This window comes from Cygnus atratus, chromosome 3, assembly GCF_013377495.2.
Source record: "Cygnus atratus isolate AKBS03 ecotype Queensland, Australia chromosome 3, CAtr_DNAZoo_HiC_assembly, whole genome shotgun sequence".
In the NCBI taxonomy this organism is placed as follows: Eukaryota; Metazoa; Chordata; class Aves; order Anseriformes; family Anatidae; genus Cygnus; species Cygnus atratus.
Window position 1 is genome coordinate 80,336,072 of NC_066364.1, and position 14,555 is coordinate 80,350,626.

The 14,555-nt window shown below is 40.1% G+C and overlaps 1 protein-coding gene across 1 annotated transcript in view; it reads left to right on the forward strand.

The window, feature by feature from the left end:
• MTR (5-methyltetrahydrofolate-homocysteine methyltransferase) overlaps positions 1-14,555 on the forward strand; it is a 48,447-nt gene that overhangs the window by 11,299 nt on the left and 22,593 nt on the right. The window contains exons 9-18 of the mRNA XM_035559640.2: positions 3,995-4,095; positions 4,437-4,498; positions 5,282-5,349; positions 6,405-6,481; positions 7,563-7,675; positions 8,848-8,988; positions 9,648-9,833; positions 10,412-10,591; positions 11,595-11,711; positions 11,827-11,967. Coding sequence (XP_035415533.1) covers positions 3,995-4,095; positions 4,437-4,498; positions 5,282-5,349; positions 6,405-6,481; positions 7,563-7,675; positions 8,848-8,988; positions 9,648-9,833; positions 10,412-10,591; positions 11,595-11,711; positions 11,827-11,967 — 1,186 coding nt within the window. The remainder of the gene's footprint in view (positions 1-3,994; positions 4,096-4,436; positions 4,499-5,281; positions 5,350-6,404; positions 6,482-7,562; positions 7,676-8,847; positions 8,989-9,647; positions 9,834-10,411; positions 10,592-11,594; positions 11,712-11,826; positions 11,968-14,555) is intronic.

Here is a 14,555-nt window from a genome sequence, read left to right on the forward strand (position 1 = left end):
ACTGGAAATAGATGTCTTTTTCCTAAAACATTTTAACTTAAAATATTTCATTTGCTGTTAGCCGTGCATACTAACATGCACATTGTGATGAGCCATTGTTTGTTTTTACAACAAAATTCTGGTGAAAATGCACAATCTGTCATCTCAGTAATACAAAAGAAGACTGCATTCACAGCTTTTCTGACTGCCCTTGAGGCTCCACTTTCCCAGACCAGACGGTGCTCCAGAAGTAACATATGGAGCCTCTTGGAACAGGGTGGTAGTTGACTCCTTCACACAGCATCACAGCCTAGTGATCTGTATTTGGCATGAGTCTGTCTCAGATAAGCTTGCTCATAACTCTCTTCTCTCTGAAGTGGAGAGAAGGGCACTGGAGCAGAAATTAAGAATTTATTAAACCATATTTCATAAAAGCTATCTTATGTGTCTGAATGCTTAGGGCCTGTTTCTCATGTACGTGAGGCACTGTGGCACAGCACTGTGGCAGAAGGCTCTTAGTTGCGGGAGCAGATTGCATTTAATTGCTCCTGTTGCCAGATTGGTATAGAGTGACTTCAGGGTTGAGGAAAAAGCTGATCAGTAGTAGTATCCTAGGGATCATGTTATACTTGTTCCCTGGTTTCCATTAGGGTTTTGTATTTGCTGTTTAGGGTGGTGTGTTGTCCTTAAATCAGTTTGGTTTTGGGCCCACCTAAACCTAAAACATCTGTACTCTGCGTCCAGTTGATGGTAGTAGCTGAGAAACGTGTCAACTGTTCCTAGTAAATGCTGCAGGACGTGTGCGCAGCAGCTTTCTGCAAAGGATGCTCAGATATGGGATGGGTTTCCTTTGTGTTATTTCAGATCTGTGATTATTTCTACTGTGGTAGAGTTAAGAAGGCATATTTTGAATTCAGGTTGCTGATGTTGTGTTTGTTAGGTCCCCAGAGCACTCTGCAGTCTCAGCTTTCACAGGATCGGATGCATGACTTATGTGAAGAAATGAGCAAGGGAGGGAGGCAGTGCTCAAGATGAGGTTGTGCTGGTTATTACATTAGGGCAGTAGTCACAGCATACAAGCAGGCTGGTTCAGGGCCACAACCCAACAAAGAAACCTATGCTGTTGGAAGAAGGGATTTCTGTATTGTTTGTTGCAGAAATGTGACTGTATGATACTCAAGGCCCTGGTCTTGGATCGTGCTGTGAGCCCTTCAGATTTCAAAGATTTGCCAGTCTGTCGCACAAATGAATCACCTTATGAATGACCCTAACAATTACAGGCCTGTCAGTCTCACGTCAGTGCCTCGTAAAATTATGGAGAGGATGATCCTTGAGGTTATTGAAGCGCACCTGGGGGACAATGCAGTCATTGGTCCCAGCCAACATGGGTTCATGAGGGGTAGGTCCTGCCTAACAAATTTGATTTCCTTTTATGGTAAGATCACCCATCTAGTCGATCAAGGGAAACCAGCTGATGGTGATCTTTTTGGACTTCAGCAAAGCTTTTGACACGGTTTCCCATAGGATCCTACTGGACAAAATGTCCAGCATACAGCTAAACAAAAACATCATACGATGGGTGAGCAATTGGCTGACGGGCAGGGCTCAAAGGGTCGTGGTAAATGGGGCCACATCTGGCTGGTGGACGGTCACTAGTGGGGTCCCTCAAGGCTCCATTTTAGGGCCAGTCCTCTTCAATGTTTTTATAAATGATTTGGATGTAGGACTAGAAGGTGTTTTGAGCAAATTTGCCGATGACACCAAACTTGGAGGAGTTGTGGACTCAGATGAGGGTGGAAAGGCCTTGCAGAGAGATCTGGACAGTTTGGAGAGCTGGGCGATCACCAACCACATGAAGTTTAACAAAAGCAAGTGCCGGGTCCTGCACCTGGGATGGGGCAAGCCTGGCTATACGTACAGACGGGGCGACAAGATGCTGGAGAGCAGCCCCACAGAGAGGGATCTGGGGGTTGTGGTTGACAGCAAGTTGAATATGAGCCAGCAGTGTGCCCCGGCAGCCAGGAGGGTCAACCGTATCCTGGGGTGCATCAAGCACGGCATCGCTAGTCGGTCGAGGGAAGTGATTGTCCCGCTCTACTCTGCGCTGGTGCGGCCTCACCTCGAGTACTGTGTGCAGTTCTGGGCACCACAGTACAAAAAGGACATGAAACTGTTGGAGAGTGTCCAGAGGAGGGCGACGAAGATGGTGAAGGGCCTAGAGGGGAAGACGTATGAGGAGCGGCTGAGGTCACTTGGCCTGTTCAGCCTGGAGAAGAGGAGGCTGAGGGGGGACCTCATCGCAGTCTACAACTTCCTCGCGAAGGGGAGTGGAGAGGCAGGTGACCTATTCTCCATTATCACCAGTGACAGGACCCGTGGGAACGGTGTTAAGCAGAGGCAGGGGAAGTTTAGGCTGGACATGAGGAAGAGGTTCTTCACCGAGAGGGTGGTCGCACACTGGAACAGGCTCCCCAGGGACGTGGTCACTGCACCAAGCCTGTCTGAATTTAAGAAGAGATTGGACTGTGCACTTAGTCACATGGTCTAAACTTTTGGGCAGACCTGAGCGGTGCCAGGAGTTGGACTTGATGATCCTTACGGGTCCCTTCCAACTCGGGATATTCTATGATTCTCTGATAATCAGGCTGCAAATATTTACTGCTATTACCTGTGAAGTTATCAAGCCCCTGCCTGCTCCTTGGAGGCAGAAAAAGTCAAAATGATTTTGTGTTCCCAGTCCTGGGCAGGGCTTTATTGCTTTGACCTCTGGAAAACTGAGTGGGCATGTGTACACTTCATTACCTGAGCTACCACTGAGGCAGCCTTTGGCTCACTTGGTTGGGAAATATGTCTATTCCTCTTTCTGGGGTATCTTTTTTTTTTTTTTTTTTTTTTTTTAACATCTTCCAGCAGCACTGTGAACACCTTTTCAGTTTTGCAGTGCTCATAAGATGTTTTTTAGAATGGTGCAGAGATATCAGGAGGCACATGTGAAAGATCTCCTACATGCTTTCTGGAAGAGAAATTTTCATTTTTAATATCAATGTAGACACTTCAAGTAGAAGTTACATTTTTTTAATCTGTGGCTGAATGAAAGAAATCATGATTGTAACTTGTATAGTGGTAAAATTGTAAGAGGTTTATTCATGCAGAAAGACTTCTGTTGTAGTACTGTCTAGGTCACTAATCACAGAATGACCAAGGTTGAAAGGGACCTCTGAAGATCATCTAGTCCAGTGCCCCTGCCAAGCAGGGTCAAGCAGTGCACGTTGCACAGGATGGCATCCAGGCGGGTTTTGAATATTTCCAAAGGAGGAGACTCTACAACCTCTCTGGGCAACCTTTGCCAGTGCTCTGTCACCCTCACAGCAAAGAAGTGTCCTCTCATATTCAGATGGAACTTCCTATGCTTCTGTTTGTGCCCGTTGTTTCTCATCCTCCCACTGGGCACCACCGAAAAGAACGATGTGAGATGATATGTTGAGCAAAATCAGTTGCCCAAACTTAGTGCTGCTTTTTGGTGTCTTGAGAAATGCGTTCTGTGTCTTCCAAGGTTGACATGTATAATTTTTAATGAAAATTGTGAGTTAGTGGCTTGAAGCAATCCTTGCTCTTCTAACATTTTTCTTTCTTCTGCCTGTGGAACAAGGCTCCTTTTTAGTCTGTCATTCTCATTGCATGTATTCTCTTTTGCACGTAGCAAATAGTTATGTTGTTGCTGCAGTTGCTTTCAGAATGCTTTTCAGAATTTTCTTACGGATTTTGAACCAAAGTTTTGATTTTCTGCTCCCAGTTCAATTCAGTCCAGTCCCACTTGCACTTTTCTGCCTGAGGGTTATCCTTTTGCACAGGTTTGCTTAGCTGATGGTGATTAAAGAAAAGGGAGATCAGGCTGGTTGTGTTACAGATAACTGTGGGAGTTAATTGATCTACCACTAAGATTCTTCTGTTTTTTTTGTGTGTCATTTTGTTTGATGTTTTTCATCTGAAAATAACTTAAAAAATTATTTTACAGTATCGGCTTAAATTGTGCTTTAGGAGCAGTTGAAATGCGACCATTCATTGAAACAATTGGAAAATGTACAGAAGCCTATGTCATCTGTTACCCTAATGCAGGTGTGTTGTCTGTGCGTATTCCCGTGCTTATGGGCAGAAGAAATATAATAACCATTCCATCTCATCAGAAATAAGAGCTGAACCACCTTGAAAAGGTGGTTATTGCTACCATGAACATGAGATTAGGAGTTTTATAAACTGCTGAAAGTGACTGTTGTTCTGTGACAGTGAACCTAGAATGCTCTCTTGCGTAATTAATAATGTATTGAGTAATGATTGCAAAGGTGATGAGGCATTGTAGTCCTCATCCAAATGTAGCTACTTTAAATGTGACTTTCGTGTAATTTAACTCTTCCTGTGGGCTTTAACAAATCATAATACAAGGAAAATTATTTTTCAAGGTCTTCCCAATACTTTTGGTGGTTATGATGAAACTCCAGAAGTGACTGCCAAGCATATAAAGGTATGAAATATTTCTTGTGAATGTGTCACGTGACATACTTGTAGACAGGAACTCTTTGTTTGTATTTGTTACAGTACTGTTTCTTTTTTTGAGATGGCTCTATATGTCATTTGGATTGTTTTTAGATATTTTGCTGAATGATAGTGCTTTTGAGATACCAGGTTAGGAAAAACTACTTAAGAAACTCTGAAAACCTTAATAACTTTGGTGTCCTACACTTAGGTAGCTTTCCTACGCTTGATTTGTGGATATTACTCATTTGTACTCCTACATCGTTACTTTCCCATTTGGAAATAGTTCAAAAAAATAAAACAACTGAGCAGTTTTTATGAACTTGGAATTTTAAAGTTGTTTGTGTAGAATGGCTGAAGCTGGTGGTGTTCCAGTGCAAGGTGTTCTTCCAAGTGCTACTTGATCTGTGCAAGACAGAACTGTGGGGCTGGTGTATCAGCAAGAACACAGTGTCTGCTGGATGCTAATTCCCTTTTATACTACGGTACGACTGGTCTTTGATACTCATCCAGGTTTTCATTTAGGGCTTCAGTATAAAATAGGCCAGTTTCAAATGTAGTTTCCCGAAATAAGGTGTTGGAATTGCTGATCAGCCTTAGGTAGGTATCCACATCTCAAAACAATAAAAAAGAAATAAAAGAGAAGAAATAGTACTTGCTTCTTAAACTATTTTTCTTGTGATGCCATGAATTGCTAAGCATACAGAGAATATATATATCAGATGGCTTTATTAAAAAAAAATGAAATATTTTATTTCCTTCCCTTTTACAGAGTTTTGCACTGGATGGTTTGGTCAACATAGTTGGAGGTTGTTGTGGTACTACACCAGCACACATCAGGTACCTAATGAGCTACAACTTAGGGTGCACTGGAAAGTAATTGACATGCTGCTTCTGTGGAGCAATATTCCATGGCTTACCTTAAAGTTTTCTGAAAAGATGGATCACTTGAACAAAAATAGCAGCAATATATGCAGTAGAAATAACCTGGCTTTCATGGTTGTGTGTATCTTGAAGTAGAGGCATGGTTCAAACGAGGATTATACCTATGCTGCTTTAATGTCAAAATTGTTTCAGAATTATTCCTCCCTATTTACCATTGGATAGAGTAGACTTGCCATCTCTGCTTCCTCACTATGTGCATTTTTCCCCTTTCTGGCAATCTTAGCAACAAGGTAAAACTTAAAGTTTCCTTTGATGGTAGAAGAAAGAGAAGTATGGAGGTGCATTCGGGGAATGTCTAAGCAAGAGATCTGGGAGCACTATACAGCTGTTGTTAGTCCTGGCCTGAAGGAGTGTTTTGCAACTTTCTCAGTAGAAGTAGGTCAGTGGAAAAACTTTCCTTTTTTTACCTAGGCTTAAAAGACAAGGGGCCCTTATGGTTTATTTTCATTGTGATACAAACTGGGGAGAGGTGGTATGTGAGCGTGTGGAGAGGACAGTATGTGTCACTCCTGAGTGGAACAAAGAGAAAGATAATAGCTCACGAACATCATGAATCATTCCAGCATCTGAGAAGACCATCTCAGCAAAGAGCAATGCTTGCTCTTTGTTTTTTTCTTTTGCTGCAAACAGCAATTGCACAGCTTGGTAATTAGGAATATAAGTCAGTGTGGTTGAGGACTGGTACTCATATCCATCAAGTATCCCATTGACATAGTATCTTGCATTCTCTATTTGATAAATCTTCATTTGTGTATGTTCCCTGCGAATGGCTACAATCTTCTAGGAATATGTTTTTGGTTTTGGCCACACAAAGTACTAACTAGTCTTGTCTGCTCTGGGGCTAAATTGGTTATGTAGGTATATGTCTAGTATATTATGTTTGAATCTTGTTTGGAGTAATTTAATTTTGATCAAAAACTTTCCTCTTTACTTTGCTCTTTCTGTAACAGGAAGATTGCTGAAGCTGTGAGATCATGTAAGCCTCGTGTTCCACCTTCTCTCTCTCAAGGATATATGCTGCTTTCAGGTAAAACAGAGTGTAACAGGTTGAGCTTTATACCTCATGCAGCCTTCTTCTATACATTTATTTAATGTTTTCTGTTGATCAGAATGGTGTTATGACTTTCTGGTTCTACCTGAATCCAGCAAGCTTATTAATGTGTAAGTTTATCAAAATCTTACTTGGCTGAAGGATTAGTGGAACACTTTATTACATCTTGTGTAATATAACTGAACTGGCATATTTTACTCAACAAATCTTAAATACTTTGTAGTGGTTGAGTATCTTTACTTTACAGTGAGGGAGAGTTAAGTACAGGGATCAGGTAATTCACTGCAGTTGATGGCAGAGCTGGGAAGAGATCTTTGTTCAGCTGCTGTGAGACAGCTGCCCTGTGTTACCTCAGATATGGATACAGTTGTACTGGGATAGTGTTCCAGCAACACATCTAGATCTAGACCATCTTTTGTTTTAGCTAAGTCTGGATCTGTATGTTACTAAGTCAGGCTTTCCTTTAAGTCTACAAGTAAAACAGTGCCTTCTTTTTGGGCTGGTATTTCATATCTCAAGTCAGTTTAGCATAAACTGTTTAAATCATGGTTGACTCATAATTTCATGCCATAGCCCACTCTGTTCCGCTATAAGGTTCGTTTGCCTCTGAGGTGCCTGCTGCCTGAGGGTCCTGCTTGGCTGGTCTCTCAGAACTTAGGTATGCCTTGTTTGTCAGTCAGGTCAGTGGGCTCTTTCTCTGGTGGTGGTAGTCATGAGATAACATAGTTGGAAATTGAGAAGAAGGTGTGTATGTGCTTGCACATAGATGTGTAGAGAACTGTAGCTTCGTGTCATTTTAATTGGACAAATTTAGTTGTTATGTTTTGCCAGTTGGGTAAATCATTGACCCTTACTGAGGAAGCATAAAAACATTTGGCATGTGTTGGAAGTTGTTTCATTGCATCTCATTGCTAGTTACTCAAGTGACCTGGTGTGCTGAAGAATCACTATTCTTAAAGTAGAGTAATAAAGTAATAGAGACTTCTATTTCACAACTTTAAAAGTGCTTTATTCTGTTTTCGGTTTTTACAAAAATGTTCAAAAAAATCTTTTTAAGGTCTGGAGCCATTCAGGATTGGGCCATATACCAACTTCGTTAATATCGGTGAACGCTGTAATGTTGCAGGATCACGGAAGTTTGCTAAACTCATCATGGCAGGCAACTATGAAGTATGCCTTTTAACAGTAATCTTAACAGATAATGCTATTTTTTCATTGCTCCATTTCATTGTGTTATTAGTAGTTTGTTTTGCTAGCAAAAAGCACTATTCTACAAGAGTAGTGTACAAAAGGAGAGTAGTACAAAAGTAGTACAAAAAAAAAAGTAGTACAAAAAAAAGTAGTACAAAAGGAGAGTGTACAAAAAGAGTAGTGTACAAAAGAGTAGTGTACAAAAGTAGTCTACAAAAGGAGAACTTATTTTCTCACAGCTCCTAATAAATGTGCAATAATAGTTTCACAAGGGCTTTTTTGATAGGTGTTATAGGAAATATGACTTTTTATTTTAAATTAAGTTATACAATGGATAGTGGTTTAGAAATTGTCCTAATCTGTGTTGTATCTAGGAGATTCTCAGTTACCTGAGATTCTGTCCTAAAGCATGCTCTGCTGTTGATGCAGTCAAAATTAAAGCCTTTGTTTGTTAGGAAGTCTGACTCTTAAGCACTTGCAGGTCATGAGGCAAGACCTATGTAGACTTCTTAAATAAAGAAAGCTTTAAAGGCCAGGCAGGTTGTTTGCAACCATGAGCAACTAAAACCTTTTTTTTTTTTTTTTTTTGTCTTGTCAGTCGACAGAGTGACAAAAAAGAGAAAGGGAGCAGATATGGGTGTTAAATAATTACTTGGTCTGGAGGGAAAGCTTTAGTTTCTTAGTACTTGGTGATTATTCTGCAGCTGGAAAAAATGCCAAACAACTTCCAAAAATAAAGTACTTTGTGTTATAAAAGCACATAGCTTGTGACACCAGACCCTTATTTCATACCATCATAGAGACTGTTTTCCTGTAATGATGGCAATCACAAGTCCTTGTTACTGTGCAAGTCTTAGCTCTTTTATTTATGTGTATGACCAGCTGTCTAAAATCAGTGTCATGCTAGGTCTATGGTGTCATATTTTTGTGAATAAAATAATTATCATTTGTGCTGTATTAATAACTTTTGTACATTGCCATATATCACGAACCATTTCTTTATTCTTTTAAGGACTGTCCTTTGAACTTTCCAATGTTTAGGTTTGTAGGGTTACACAGTTATTTTGGAGAGGTGAAATGTTATGTGAGAATGACTAGGCTGTTTTCTGCTGACTGATTTTTTTTTTGTTTGTTTTGAATCTGTTCATTAGGAAGCCCTGAGTGTAGCCAAAATGCAAGTTGAGATGGGGGCCCAGATTCTCGACATCAATATGGATGATGGGATGCTGGATGGTCCTGCCGCAATGACCAGATTTTGTAACTTGATCTCTTCAGAACCTGATATTGCAAAGGTTGTAACTGAGTCCTTCCAAAGCACAAAAAGGAACACTTTATTGAGTTGGAAACTGCCTTTCAGAAATTTTGATATTGATTTATTTAGTAACCAGTTCAGATGCTTAACAAGCAGATGTAGGTGTTACCTAATGGGGAAAAGGTATTGTAGTAGAGAAGGCTGTTGGAGGGAACAGAGATTTTAACAGTCTGTGCCTGATTTCAGCAAAATTTGTTATTCTTTTTCATTGGTTAGAAAAACTGAGTATAGGTTCCTTTTGCAACAGTTATGAGCCATATCTATATATTGGCAGTGTATAACCGTATTGCTTTCCACAAAACTTAGAATTGCTATTGATATAGGCTGGTTTTAAAAGATGGTTCTGCAGAGTGCGTTCTCTGAAAGTGAGCATCTCATCCAGAAATCCAAGATAGTACGGGGAGAAACAGAGGTCTCTATGATATGTAATGGAATTGCCATACGAGCTTTTGCGTTAAATTTGCTCTGGGTTTTGAGTTTAAAGCAAAGTGAATCTACAGAAAAACATCTGAAAGCTTTTTATTCATAAATAATGCTAAATGTTGTTTGCATTTTTATGTCCAAATGGGCAAGCAACATGTGGAATGCTTAACTCATAACATGTATGTATCCCTTTGCTCACTTCTCTGTTTTTTACAGGTGCCGTTATGCATTGATTCCTCAAATTTTTCAGTGATTGAAACAGGTTTGAAGTGTTGCCAAGGAAAATGCATTGTAAACAGCATCAGTCTGAAGGAAGGTGAAGAAGACTTTCTGGAGAAAGCAAGGAAAATTAAGTTGTATGGAGCAGCTGTGGTTGTCATGGCTTTTGATGAAGTGGGTCAGGTGAGTGTTTGTTAAAGGAGGTCATTTTCTTCTAGAGTGTAATGCTTTGTTTCATTGGCACAGGTGATTTAAAGAGGTCTATATATAGTCCTAGCAATAGTTTTGACCCTGATATGTGAGCATTTCTTACGCTGCTCTCATGTTTGAGGAATTCAAGTTCTGCTCCAAGTATAGCTCTGCTAGCGTGTCTCTCTTGCTATTCAGACATGTTGAACAATTTCCTCCTTGATAAAAAATATTTTTAGTCCAGAAACTGAGTTCTGCATGCAAGTGGAACCTCTGTGAATTCATTTAGTTCTTTCAAAAAATGCATATTAAAACTTTGCATAGGGTGGTGGATTGTTGAGGAACAAAATTATTTTTAGAGTTGAATCAAAACTCCAAATACATGTGTGGTGGAAGTGGTGTTTTTAATACAAAATTATTGCATGTGATCTTTTTCATCATTCAGACTGGGATTCCAGTCATTCATCATTCAGACTGGGATTCCTCAGTCTTGATTTGGTGGAATTGTAAATAATTTCTGGGGGCTTTATTTTTTGTGTAACTTTCATGTCAGAATTCTTTTTCTTCACCAGGCAACAGAAACAGAAACCAAGATTGCGATATGTTCCAGAGCTTACCACCTACTTGTGGAAAAAGTGTGCTTCAATCCAAATGATATAATATTCGACCCTAATATTTTGACCATAGGGACTGGAATGGAAGAACATAACCTATATGCTATGAATTTTATCAATGCTACTAAAGTCATAAAAGTGAGTTGTAAGTTTACTTTAACTCCAAGTATTTTATTGGGATTATTTAAAAGGAAAGCAAACAAAGACTACCACCACCAACAAAGCACTGCAGTAAAATAATAGGCATTTTAAATTATCAAGGGGACTTTCCCTCTGAAGTGCAGACAGTTCCCAGTATTGCTGTGTTTCCAGTAGAACTTTGAGTAGTTCTATAAATATTTTTCAACCTACTAACTCTAATGTAAATATACTATATTAATTAAATGAGGTAACAGTCACATTCAGTGTTATGGCCAAAAGGATCTCTTTGAAGGCTTGTGAAAGCTGTCCTTTTAAATTAACGTAATTTCAGTTACTGTGGATGGGTTTGTGCTATACCTTGACCTTTTATTTAGCTAAAATACTTGTAAGGAGGAACAGCAATGAAAGGCATCACCTGAATACAGCTAAGTAAGCTGTACTGTTGCATTTCACAAGGCAACTGAATTGATCTGGAGGTGCTCTGTCAGTAGCAGTCTGGGGCTTGAACATCCACACAGGATATCTTGTCACCACAGGACTTTAGGATGGGAATATGCACCCTTGAGGTTAGCAGCTCAGCTACTGCCTGCTCCTGAGTCATGGGAGCAGGCAGGTAGGTTGCTCCTGTATCCAGAGGAGGAGCATGTTTTGGGGATGGAAGGCCCACAATGAATCTGCAGGGGGAACATCTGGAATCCTGCTACGGGAGGACCTATGCATTTAGAACAGCACCAATGACAGTGGGAACCATAGTAGTTGTTTACATAGTTGTTTACATACAGCTAGGATGCATTGTTCCTTGTATTTGCAGCTTTTTCTACAGAATTTTGAATTGTTTTTCATGAATTTGAATGATTAGAAGGATGTGGAACAAGGAGGAGAGAAGGGATGCATAGCCAATTCATCGCTGCTCAGGGTCAGCTGTTTTATGGACTGAATGCTTTGCTTAAGTTTTCTTTTTGGAAAGCCCTTTTCTAAAATTTGTGTGCAATTCTCACAGGAAACACTGCCAGGAGCTAAGATAAGCGGAGGTCTTTCCAATCTGTCTTTCTCCTTTCGAGGAATGGATGCCATTCGGGAAGCAATGCATGGAGTGTTCCTTTACCATGCAATTAAGGTATGATACATGTTTGGCCTCTGTACATTTGTGCTTGGCCGATGGAGTGTTGTATCTGACAGTCCTGGTTAGGGGATTCTGTATAGTGGTTGTTTTTGTGTTTTGTTTTTTCCAGTATGGCATGGACATGGGAATTGTGAATGCTGGGAATCTGCCAGTATATGATGATATCCACAAGGAGTTGCTACAGCTATGTGAGAATCTAATCTGGAACAAAGATCCTGATGCGACAGAGAAACTTTTACATTATGCTCAGGTAACTTCAAATTTTAAGCCTTGGAGAGTTGTTAGCTTAGCACCTGGGCTTTAACACCTCCCTGTTGATGATAGGGAGGAACAGCCTATAAAATGCATGTGTGTCCATCTAAAGGTGGGTGTTGGAAGTTACTAATGATACTACAAGTGGTTAGTTATTAATACAGAATAAAATGTGATCTCTAATGGACTGAGTCTGTCCAGTTTTGCAGCTGCCCCAAAAGATCCTGGAACAGAGTTCTTCTGATGATTCAGGAGAAAAAGTTGCATAGGGGTTCCCTTAACAGAAGTAAAAACAAAGAAACAAAATGGGAATAGGCCAACCAAATTAACCAAAGCAAATCCTGGAGATGAAGCATAATAGGCAAGTGTGCTGTGGGAGGCAAAGAGGAAACCCCTCTCTCTAGTGGTGATGGCTTGCTTGGAGTGTATGTAAAAGGTGAAGTTCCTGGCTTCCAGTTTACATAACTCATGTGAGAGTGGGGATCTGCTGTCAAATGTTTTTGAAATCCTGTTGTGGTGGCGGTAAAAGACACAGGTTACACACCTGAAGGTTTCCAGATTATCAGCCATAAAATGACTGGCAAAATCCTGTTCTGAATTGAACCTGCAGCAAAAATCTCTGAGTGAGAGATGGATTCTTAGGTTTAAGTGTGCAAGTGTCCTCTTCTTTTGTATTTCGTGGTAGTATTATTTCTATATTTCTGGTTTGTAATTTGTACTATGCTGGTGCCTGATATTTAGGAACAATGGCAGCATGTTGAAAACCAGTGCAAGAAGATTCTCCCTATCTCTTGTGCTTAGGCTATTTTGTATGGTGCTCATAATTCACCTGTGAGAAATCTTGTCTGTGTAAGAGTTTTAGGGTAGTCAGGGTTACGTGGAGAGGAACTACAAGAGAAAGGGAATTAGAAGAAAGGGAATGCTTAAGCAGTGTTTCCACAGAAAGCAGAATGTGAATCTAAATGGAGCATGAAATTAGAGATGTGAATCAACTCCTAGGTCTAGAAGTTTGGGAAGCCATTGTTAATATTCCAAATATTGGAATCTTTTCAAAAGAGACTCTCTTGATTCAGAACACTTTTAAAAGCTCTATTAAAAGTTAAAATCCTAGCAAAACCTGCAACTTTCAGGGTTTTACTGGAGGTAAGCATCCTGACGGGGTTTCATCTCAGCTCGGGAGAAATGTGAGTGGCCAAATAGGTGGTCACTTACAGCTAATGAGGTGTATTATTCCATAAGGAGGCATATTTCAAAATATTTATTCAGATTTTCCTCTGATTTAGTGAAACTGAATGGCTCTAAGTTCTTTTGTCTACAGGCTTTCTTTTAGTACAAAAGTGCACTCATTAGTCAGTAAGTTCATATGTTGTTTTTATTTTATTCTGCACAAAGAACATACAATATGCAGTCCCATTTCAAGTATTGCACCTCTGTTAGAGTGCCCTCCTTGTTACTTCAGGTGATAGTAACATACCTTGCCAGTTGCTTGAATGCTAGGTATTTTGGGAGAGTGAAGAACTTAATCCTTGTGAATTTAGGAGATGAATTTTTGTCTGAAGTTCGAGATTAAAAGACATTTTCCATGAAGTGTATATCTGCAAACATCTTCCCATTTATGGCAGTGGTAGTTGTACTTCTAAAGCCTTTTTTTTTTTTTTTTTGTCAGCCTTGGCATGCAATATCATCATCCTGTTTTTAATGGTCTGCATATAGTGTTTGCCACTGTGGTCTGGTCTCTGCATTGCCCGCCTTACAGTTCCATGGGTTCTTTTCAGTTTGGAATGGTTCCCTTCCTGAAGACTGTGGCCAGAGGTTCAGGAGCACTTCATACCTTTTCACAGAATCACAGAAGGGCTGAAGTGAGAAGGGCCCTCTGGAGACCTTTTAGTTCAATGCCCCTGCTTAGCGCAGAGTCAGAAAGAGTAGGTTGCTCATGGATGTGTTCAGTTGGCTTTTTAATGCACCTAAGGATACAGACTCTAGCATCTCTGTGGTCAACACATTCCTGCTTTCATAGTCTTTTTACAAACTGGACCTATGAGTGTAATTAGGTTTGGTAATGAGAAGCTGTGAAGTTAGCTAACATTCGTATAATTGAAGACTTGTTCAGATTTGTGTTCTACTGGGTGAGATCTAGTTTCCATGACTTTTTTTCTCATGGCTTTATCTTTAAAAAGTACAGGTGAGTACTCATAAGTATAGAAGGTTCATTGGGACTGAAAGGCATCAGATTATGTGGCATAACTGAGGGACGAAAAGAAATGACTTGCCTGAAGTGTGCTGGTTGAAGTAATGGATAGTGTATTTTTCCATGAGCCTTCCTGGGTTGGGTGCTTGTGAGCTTTCTTGCATTGTGAAGGCCTTTTGGCCTTTGCATTCGTAGCAAACGAGAAGGGACATGGGGAGTATCAGGCAAAGAGAGTATGTGAGAGGGTTTGAGCCTGTCTATGTGCAAGGCAAACAGTAGTTCCATAGGCCTTCTGATTGAAAACATCTGTGATAAAGAATTATATAACCTACTCCAGCAGTAACTGAATTAGTGCCAAATTAATTAGAATTTTAAAATGGAGTTTAGTGTGTGGGCCA